A 10,738-nucleotide genomic window follows, 5' to 3' on the forward strand; every position below is an offset into this window, starting at 1 on the left:
GAGACCTGATCCTCAGGCCACCAACACGAATGCCCTCCACTCCTTGGCTGTGCCTAGAAATCCTGTCCTTAAAGGTTATGAACAGAATTGGTGACAAAGGGCAGCCTTGGCGCAGTCCAATTCTCACTGGGAACGAGCCCGACTTACTGCCGGCAATGCGGATCAAGCACTGACACCGGTCATACAGGGACCTAACAGCCCGTATCGCGTCTAACGCCTTCTCCAAATCCACATAACACATGTAGACTGGTTGGGCAAATTCCCACGCACCCTCCAGGATCCCCCTAAGGGTAAAGAGCTGGTCCAGTGTTCCACGGACAGGATGAAAACCACATTGCTCCTCCTGAATCTGAGGTTCAACAATCCGAGGGACCCTCCTCTCCAGAGCCCTTGAATAGACCTTACCAGGAAGGCTCAGGAGTGTGATCCCCCTGTAGTTGGAAAACACCCTGCGATCCCCCTTTTTAAATAAGGGGACCACCACCCCGGTCTGCCAGTCCAGTGGGACTGCCCCCAATGCCCTCGCGATATTGCAGAGCCGTGTCAGCCAACACAGCCCCAAAACATCCAGAGCCTTAAGGAACTCCGGGCGGATCTCATCCACCCCTGGAGCCTTGACACAGAGGAGCTTTTTAACCATCTCAGTGACCTCAGCACCAGAGATTTGAGAGGCCAACCCAAAGTCCCCAGACTCTGTTTCCTCACTGGAAGACGTGTCAGTGGGATTGAGGAGGTCTTCAAAGTATTTTGCCCACCGATCCACAACGTCCTGAGTAGAGGTCAGCAGCACACCGTCCCCACTATAGATAGTGTTGGTAGCGCACTGCTCAACCCCCCCCCCCCCCCCCCCCCCCCCGAGGCGCCAGATGGTGGACCAGAATCTCCTCGAAGCCATACGAAAGTCTTGCTCCATGGTCTCACCGAACTCCTCCCATGCCCAGGTTTTTGCCTTGACGACCACCCGAGCCGCGTTCCGCTTGGACTACCGGTACCCGTCAGCTGCCTCTGGAGTCTCACAGGCCAAAAATACCTGATAGGACTCTTTCTTCAGCTTGACAGCATCCCTAACCGCCGGTGTCCACCAGCGGGTTTGGGGGTTGCCACCACGACAGGCACCAACGATCCTGTGACCACAGCTCCAGTCGGCCGCCTCAGCAATGGAGGCACGGAACAGGGTCCATTCAGACTCAATGTCCCCCGCCTTCCCCGGAACATTTTGGAAGTTCTGTCGGAGGTGGGAATTGAAGCTCCTTCTGACAGGAGACTCTGCCAGACTTTCCCAGCAGACCCTCATGATACGTTTGGGCCTGCCTGGTCTGACCGGCATCCTCCCCCACAATCTGAGCCAACTCACCACCAGGTAGTGGTCAGTTGACAGCTCCGCCCCTCTCTTCACCTGAGTGTCCAAGACATGCGGCCGCAGGTCAGATGAAACAACAACAAAGTCGATTATCGAGCTGCGGCCTAAGGTATCCTGGTGCCAAGAGCACAAATGGGCACCTTTATGTCTGAACATGGTGTTCATTATGCACAATCCATGACTGGCACAGAAGTCCAATAACAAAACACCACTCGAATTCAGATCAGGGGGGCCGTTCCTCCCAACCACACGTCTCCAGGTCTCACTGTCATTGCCCACGTGAGCGTTAAAGTCCCCCAGCTGAAAGAGGGAGTCACCAGAAGAAGCGCTTTCCAGCACCCCCTCCAAGGTCTCCAAAAAGGGTGGGTAGTCTGAACTGTAGTTTGGTGCATAAGCACAGACCACAGTCAGAACCCCTCCCCCCGCACGTAGGCGGAGGGAGGCCACCCTCTCATTCACTGGGGTAACCCCCAACTTACAGGCACCAAGATGGAGGGCAACTAGTATGCCCACCCCTGCTCAGCGCCTCTCAGTGGGAGCAACTCTAGAGTGGTAGAAAGTCCAACCCCTCTCAAGGAAACTGGTTCCAGAGCCAGAGCCATGCGTTGATGTGAGTCCGGCTGTATCTAGTCAGAACCTCTCAACCTCACACACCAACTCAGGCTCCTTCCCAACTAGAGAGGTGACATTCCATGTGCCAAGAGCCAGCCTCTGTAGCCGAGGATCAGACTGCCAAGTTCCCCGCCCTCGACTACCACCCGTCACTCACTGCACATGACCCCTTTGGCCCCTCCCATGAGTGGTGAGCCCATGGGAAGGGGGACCCACGTTTCCTCTTAGGGCTGTGCCCGGCCAGGCTCCATGGGTGAAAGCCCGGCCACCGGGCGCTCGGCAACATGCCCCACCTCCAGGCCTGGCTCCAGGAGGGGGCCCCGGTGACCCACGTCCGGGCGAGGGAACACGGCTTCCATTTATATGATTCATCATAAGAGGTCTTCAGGCTGCTCTTTGTCTGATCCCTCACCTAGGACCTGTTTGCTATGAGTGGCCCTACCAGAGGCAGAAAGCCTCAGACAACTTAGCTCCTAGGATCATTGAGACACTCAAACCCCTCCACCATGGTAACGTGGCAGCCCAGGGAGAGGTTAAATTATTCTAGAAAACATTTCTTTAAATTTGTGGAACATTAAAAAACCATTTTGAATTATCATTTCTGATTATAATCTATCATTCTTAGTTTTTCATGCCGACTGAACATGAAAATAGTCTTCTACATAAATCTCCTGCAATAACTTCTGATAGAAAATAGGTGGTGAAATTCAAGGATTTGAAAATCTTGACAGTGTGACATCACTCTGTAACTTAACATTCATGGACTCACACATCTTGGCTCCAATAGGAAAGGCTGTTGCTTTAGCTTCCAGAAAAGAGCAGAGAATGTCTCGGCTAGTAGAAGCTAACTGTTAGCATTAACAACTCCACCACACAGCAGGCTAGTGTTATTTGTGGAGATAAAACATCAATGTTGCAAAGCAAACCAAGTCAGTTGTAGACTCGTGTTGCTGTTATCCAATCAGAGGCAAGATGTCTAAATATCAGGAAAATTGACTCCAAATCCTGCCATCTGAATCCATTTTCTCCTCCAGCTGACTTGTTCTTCCTGATAGAGGAGCATCTGATTATTTTTTCCCCAGAGTATGACTTAGGAAGCATTCTTGCCAACTCTGCAGATGTACTGGGTAAACAGCTGAACCACACCTTTAAGAGTTTGAAGTCATTGGTGGAGCAGGTTTCTGATAAAACGCAGCTGCGTTATGTTGTCACAGTTGAGGTTATTTAGCCTCTTCATTGTTACCTCCCCTGCATACTAGTTTACCTTTTGATGTACACTATTTCGTTTTAGAGTAGAAACCCCTAATCTGAACAAGTCTGGCTCTCTGAAAAAGAAGTCTTAAGAAAAACAGAACTTTACTTGTAACTGTTTTCACTAAACTCATTTAGACTTCATTAATCCTCCCAACTTGTTAGAAATTGATAATGTGCCTCATTTGCATAAGAAAATTAAATATAGTTATTTCATTTAGTCTTTTTTATTATTATTGCAATGTTTCTTTCAGGGCCGGTTGGTTTTCAGACCAACAACATTCCTTTCAGAGCTGGCATGTTCACATCTATAGGTAAGATACTGTTCACAGAATAAATCTGGTTAAGCATCAGAAAATACAAAACAAATGCACAACCACATTTCTGAGTATTAATCAATCTTACAATTTGACTGGACAGAACAAGTTCAGAACAGAGTTCAGAAAATAACTTCTGTCAATGCTTCTGTGGCTTTTTGGTTCAACACTGATAATGCTGTTCTCACAAATGGGAGAACACACACACACACACACACACATACACAGGTTTCTGTTCTTTGCATGTTAGAAAACCCTAAACAATAACATTCTCATCGCAGAACCAGGGTACTACAAAGAGAATGACTTTGGGATACGGATTGAGGATGTTGCCATGACGATACTTGCTCACACAAAGGTAGGAACAAAACAGCACTGCACTGATTGTTAGCAAATGTTTTAAAGGAGATGTGTTTAACCCTCAGTATGGACACAACTTCTTGACGTTTGACACCATCTCATTGGTTCCATATGACAAGAAGCTGATTGATACGATGCTCCTCAGCTCAGAACAGGTGAGGAACATTAAGCAGCTTGAATCTCTCAGGTATGACGAATCAGCCTTCTCTCTAAAAGCACTTGCTGTTTTGTTTACCTGAAACGGACTCACGTGATTTAGTGTGAGTTTACTTCCCTAAAGCAGCCATCAGTTTCCTGCTTTAATTTGTAGATACATTTGGGTATAGAAGTGTGAAGTAGACCTTGTGTTTCTTTTTCCTGCCATTTGAGAGCTGGTTTCCTCTTAAAATCCCCCTTCACACATGTGGTTGAAGCTACGCTGCAGCTCAGAGATCAAAACACAGAGAGAGAAAAACAAAACCACGTGTGACATAAACCACTGTGTTTTGGTTCTTTGTTTTTTTTTATGAGACACAGAAAATCTTTTAACACTCAATACACAGCCATAAAGATTATGGTAGCAAAACATTGAATTTCCAATCCAAGAAATTCATTTGGACAGCATAGTGGCACAGATGATCAGCACTGTTGCCTTGCAGTAAGAAGGCTGCAGGTTCAACTCCCAAATGGGACCATAGAGTTTGCAAGTTAAGGGTGCTTTCCAGGTTTTTCAGCTTCCTCCCACAAAACATTCATGGGCTAGATTCAAACTTGGCTGTGTGTGTGTGTGTGTGTGTGTGTGTGTGTGTGTGTGTGTGTGTGTGTGTGTGTGTGTGTGTGTGTGTGTGTGTGTGTGTGTGTGTGTGTGTGTGTGTGTGTGTGTGTGTGTGTGTAAGTATTAAGGGTGGTATATCTACTCCAGGTTGGTGAAGAGCCTTGTCTCAGGTTGAAGAGTTTAAATAGCTTGACTGCTCTTTGGAAATGCCAGCCTTGAATGTAAAGAGAGGAGCTGCATCATCCATCATCCTCATCGTTTTCAAAAATAGTCAGCTGAGTTGGATTGGGTGTCTGATTAGGATTATTCCTGGTTGTCTCCCTCCACGCTTTGTTCAGACATGTCTAACTAGGAGGTGTCTCTGGGACATACCCAAAACTTACTGAAAGGATTATAGATCCTCTCTCTGATCTTGGAAAATCCTGGCATGTCCAAGAAGGGGCTGGATGGTGTTGCTAGGAGGAGGAATGTCCTGGATCTGCAGATGTTGACAGAAGACAGATGTTTTATTCACAGTTTTATCATATTTTAGTTTAATTGGTACCATTGTTCATGGTTCTGTATCTGTGCATATTTTGAATTTTGACCTTTCTGGAACTCATGAATTTCTTTAGAAATCTTGTAAGTTTTCCACAACCGTGGTCATTTTTAGCAGCATCACCGTAAATTCCTGTGACAAATCTTTTTTCTATCTCTAGCTTCAGTGGTTGAATAGTTACTACAAGAAGATTCGTCAGCTGGTGGGACCTGAGTTGGACAAACAGGGTCTGCATGAGGAGAAGGACTGGATGCTCAGAAACACCGAGCCCTTCCCTGAGTTGGGCTCCTCTTCCTCCATCTCTTCCTCCTCTCTGACGTTCGTCGCTCTAAGCATCGCTCTGCTCCACAACATAATCTGAGCAGCTGATTTTGTACCTCACAGCAGATTGTACACTAACGTTACCACTATGCAGTCTCTACTGAAAAGCTACAACAAGATGACCGCAGCTTAGCTTATTTTGTAATTGTAATATATATTTAATAATTAAATTAAGTGGTTACATTTCTGATTTTGTGTTGTTTGAAGTCTAAAATGATCTATCTTGTTATTTTGATTTTTTTTGTTTTGTTTACCAGTTTTTGTTTAACAATCTCATATAATTTCTATTTTATTAAAGTAAAATACTTTGAAACAGTGATATGTGGTGGAGTTGGGTGTGATTTTTAGTTTAAATGTGTGGTCTTCAAAAATTCTTTAGGTTCTAGACAACTTGCAACCAATCAACTTCTCAGAACCTGACCCACTGCAGCCCCGTTATGTCTCCTTCCCTTCTGACAGCAGCAAACCAATGGAAATGTTGAGGGTGGATTCAGTGTTAAATGACAGTGCCATGGATTTTATCAATATGTTTATCAATAACCCATTTCCCTGTAGTCGGAGAGAAAAAGGAGACAACGCACAACAATCAAACTGTTATAACTGTGGCATAATGCATGAGGCAAAATGCCCCGAACATCTGTTGTCATGGATTTTATCAATATGTTTATCAATAACCCATTTCCTGTAGTGAAGAGAGAAGGAGACAATGAACAACAAGTCAAACAGTTATAACTGTGGCAAGATATATATATATATATACACAGACAGGATGCAGATTGTGTCATGATTCTAAGAGACTCTGGAGCGAACACACCCGGACACAGGAGAAAGTTTAACAGTTTTATTGAAAAGTTCAGCGGGTTCTCAAAATGGTGGAGGAACTCTGGACGGGTTTGCAGAGGCGGTTCTGAAGGGGAAAACAGAAGGTGAGTCGAGGAGCAAGGAGACTGTTCTGATAAAAGAATTGAAGGGGGTGAGCTTACTGGTCTGCGTGGCGAGGAGTGTTTGGAGAGGAGGTGAGGTCCAGCGTGGGAGTGTGGCAGGCCGAGGCCGAGACCCTGCTGGAGGCTCGAAGGTGGACAGGCAGGTGGAGAAGAGGAGGATCCAACAGGGCGTGGACGAAAAGGCCGAAGCACAGCAGCCAGGAGGAGCACTGGGCGAAGCAGACACCACGGCTCAGGGAAGACGCCGGGAGATCCCGGGAACCCAGAAGGTCGAGACGACTGCGAGACAAAACATTACCCGCGAGAGAAACACTGGGAAGCGCAAGGAAACACAGAGCCGACCTGACTACCAAGCTGTGTGGCTTAATCATCTGGCATCTGCTTTCCTCCTCCGGCCAGCTTTAAGTGCTCCACCTTAATTGCCTCTGATCAATGGCACCTGGTGCGGCCTGCCTGTCACACCTGAGGAGAAGAGGTGAGGAACCACACACACACACACACACACACACACACACACACACACACACACACACACACAGAACCTCACAGATTGTTACCATGTACGCTCAATAATGAAAGGCACATAGCCACCAGGCTGATCTGGATGGAACAGCTGCAGATGTGGATATGATCTTGAGCAGACATCATGGCTCCTGGTTAATCAGTGGATTTAAAAGTACTGTTTGGTCCAGCTTGACCCAGCTGGGTAGATGTGACCTTTGCCACAAATTAGAGAACCTTCATCACGTTACAGTACAGTTCCATGTTTTTTTAAAACGTAGTAGGTGCGACTTATATTGAGGTGCGCTCTATAGTCAGTAAATGCAAATTTCCTACAACAGCTTTAATCTGCTGTCTCATTTCAAATTTACTTCCAGTCATGGCATCTGCCTGATAGATCCCGGTGGCTGCCTGGTGGAGTCTGGGTCCCTGGGCTCTGCTGGGTCCCCGGCGGGGGGTGGTCGCCCCTGGGTCCGGGGTTGCTGGGTCCCGGGCTCGGCTGGCTAGGGGGTGGGAGGCTGCGGGCGGGCCTGTGGGCTTGCCGCTGATATCTCCCGGGACTCTGCCGGCTGCTGGTTGTGGCCCCCCGGGGCGATCCTCTGTGCCTCTCGGGGGGGCGGGGGCCTTCCTGGTTGCAGTCTCCTTGGGGTTCCTGTGTTCTGGGGCAGTGCCTGGATCTCTGGGACTTGGAGCTCCCCCCGTCTTCTGCGCATCTTTGGGGGGCAGATCTGTGGTCCCTCACACTCTCTGTTGGGCGCTCCTATAGAGAAACCTTACAGAAACAAGCGCGTGTACACACACAGGCGCTCACATGGTGCTCTCAAAAGTGTGGGTTTGTGCACGTTAAACACAGGTCTTAAGACTATGGTGGGCACTTAATGCACTGTGATTTATTATCGTGATTCTTCAGTTAAGCAATGTTGATTATATATTTTTTCATCAAGTTGACGCAGTGATAGCTAGATAGTATTGTTGTTGTGTCCCTTTTTTTGTCCTTTTGCTTTTTTTTTTGTCTTTTTCTGCAGGTCTAGAAGCAGACTCTTGTTCATTGTTTATTTTTGTGAAAACCCCCCCCCCCCCTCTCTCTCTCCCCACCTTTTCTTTTCCTTTCTCTTTCACCTCTGTCTCCGTGTCTGGTCGGAATTACCAAGCATTCAACAACAATAACAATAAAGTTTTAAGTATCAGGCGTGACATTAAAAGCAGAAGCTTCGATGCTCCACCAGAGAGTAAATCTGTAAGGCTTGTTACCAGCATTCAGACATCAATTCTGCTTGCTTCACAGCCAGACAGGACACGGTGAAAAAAAAAAAAAAGAAAAATTTACTTACAGCCCCCCCCCCCCCCCCCCCCCCCCCGTTTTGATCACAATGTCCGCTAATCAGAGATTTGAACAAATTCCTACATTTGACAGACTCCAGAAAGATTCAGCTGATGACAAACAATATTTTTTTGATTGTTCAAAATGCAGTTTTTGAATTCAAGGTACTGCCCACCAGATTATTTTCACCCCGGTGTAATTGTCATCCGCTGAACTCCCTTGTCTTGGTTATAAACGTCAGAAACAAAAATTGAAAATAAACAACCAAATAAGGAGATAAAATGCTATTTGACAGTAGTCATAGTCAAATAATGTCATAGTTTTGTTGGTCTGGAGTTACTGTTAAATCACACAGTCAATTTCCCAGCCCAGGGTTGCAACTAAAAACCTACATACTTAGCTATTATTTGGGCTCCCTTTCTACTACCGTGTACTGATAAACACTCAATTTCTCGAACTGGGGGGTTTCACTAGAACCCTTTCCTTGTCAGCCGCTAAAAGAGGCACAATTCGTAGTTCAAATTATATTAATCACCAGAATACCAGGAATTAAATATTTGACCAGTGCTTAATCTTTTGATGCATGAATTATGAAATCTTCAACCATGATTATTTAACAATGCCTTTCATTTATCTTTAGGTGTCAATGAAACAAATTTCAACAAATTGTTATTGAGTGGATGCAGATGTGGGACCTTGTCGTCAAAACATGGTGAACACATTGCAGGTTCTAGTAGACAACATAATATAACATCCATTTAGTGTGCACAGATTACTGAAGCATTTCATTATACTATAATAATTATAAGTAGTAATAAACAAATGTTTATTTAATGTTTATGTAGATTATAAGTCATGGAAGGAATTCATGTTGATTTATTAAATCATTCTTGAATTTAGCAACTGGTTTGAGCTAGAGTTGTTTCTTCTGAAGGCAGGCAGATGAGACCTTGGGAAAGAAAGTTATTGTTTATCTTTCAGACCTGCAGACTTTGTGAATCCCAGCTGGTGTGAAGGCAGACTATTTTCAAAAGGAACACACATGCAATGTTGTGTCTCCTTTCTGACCAGATGTTGAATAGATGGTGAAAGGTCAGGCTGTACCTAAACTGACCATTGCTGGACGCTAACGTCACACTGTCACTTAACATCCAAGGACCCATCTCGACTTGTGACGGGGAAGGCTGTTGTTGCTTTAGCATCCAGAAAATGGCAGAGCATTTCTCGGCTAGTAGAAGCTAACCACTAGCATAAGTCACTCTGTCACATTTCAGAACTTCTCCAGGCTTGTGTTACTTGTGGAGATCAAACATTAACATTGCAGAGCAAACAGAGTCAGTGGTAGTCATGTTGCTGTTAGCAAATCAGAGGAGAGATATCTAAATATCAGGAAATAAGACTCCAAATGTTGTTGTCTTCTGCCAGTTTCTCCTGAAACTGACATCTACATCCTCAAACAGTCACACTGGAGCTTTTTATCCAAAGAGTTTAACTTACAAGACATTCATTCCTACTGGAGACCACTTCAAATTTGTTAAAAATATGAGTAAAGTAGATTTTTAAGTTATGATTGTTTGATTGTTGATACCAAACATGTTTACTAAGTTTTTTGCACCAAATCCCTCTCACATAAATCTTTTTCAGCAGTTTTCTTTTTGACTGTTTCAGTACCTTCCTGGCCATGCCCACCCAATCCCTCGCTCAGGTTGCAATAAGCTTAGAAGCTCCAAAGTCTAGGAGGGGCTCAGAGAATCTCTCTTGAGATGTTGTGAGAGGAAGTTCTGTTCTAATTTCCCATTTTGTGCCATAAACTTAAAAAAAAAACTTGTTATTAGGCACAAAATTCCCAAAGCCAAACACTGACAGAAAACAGATGGATGTTTTCTTTTTGTTTGTTTGTTAATTGCGCATTTAGATTGTTTATAGAGGCAATAGAGACCCACATGACGCTAGTAAAGGATGGAGAAGGTGAGTTTTTCATGATAGAACCCCTTTAATAAAACCTTCAGAAAATTATTTTGTGATGAATATTCTTTATCTGCAATTGATTCTCTTTTGGAGTCAACCCAATTCAAGATGGCCACTCAGGTAATCATATTTACCAAGAAAATCAGTATTACACATATGTTGCTACAATTTCAAGTTGTAATACATGAGAAACAAACACAATATATAAGCAGAGTTCTAACATTTGCATGAGACCTTGCAGCAGTGTATAAAAGGTGGATAATGGTATTGTCAAGATATGACCAAATCTTTAACTGCCACTTAGATTTTTATTTTTCCCCCCAGTTTCCCTCAGCTGTTGTTTATTGTTTCATCCCTTTACATGATCTGCAGATACACGAGTTTGCTGGCAGTCGTCAGTCAAGTGATAGGAAACTAAAATGGGGCATCTTCTCATCACGCGGTTTTGTTCACCACCAAAATAACAAGCTAAACTTGCCTTGCATTGAACT

The 10,738-nt window shown here is 44.9% G+C and overlaps 1 protein-coding gene across 1 annotated transcript in view; it reads left to right on the forward strand.

Annotated features, from left to right (window-relative positions):
• Window positions 1–5,832, forward strand: part of xpnpep2 (X-prolyl aminopeptidase (aminopeptidase P) 2, membrane-bound) — a 29,279-nt gene extending 23,447 nt beyond the window's left edge. Inside the window, exons 18-21 of the mRNA XM_054739173.2 lie at window positions 3,478–3,537; window positions 3,822–3,898; window positions 3,966–4,055; window positions 5,353–5,832. Coding sequence (XP_054595148.2) covers window positions 3,478–3,537; window positions 3,822–3,898; window positions 3,966–4,055; window positions 5,353–5,553 — 428 coding nt within the window. The 3' untranslated portion in view covers window positions 5,554–5,832. The remainder of the gene's footprint in view (window positions 1–3,477; window positions 3,538–3,821; window positions 3,899–3,965; window positions 4,056–5,352) is intronic.
• Window positions 5,833–10,738: the final 4,906 nt, after the last annotated feature.

This window comes from Nothobranchius furzeri, chromosome 1 (assembly GCF_043380555.1).
Source record: "Nothobranchius furzeri strain GRZ-AD chromosome 1, NfurGRZ-RIMD1, whole genome shotgun sequence".
NCBI classification, from domain to species: Eukaryota; Metazoa; Chordata; class Actinopteri; order Cyprinodontiformes; family Nothobranchiidae; genus Nothobranchius; species Nothobranchius furzeri.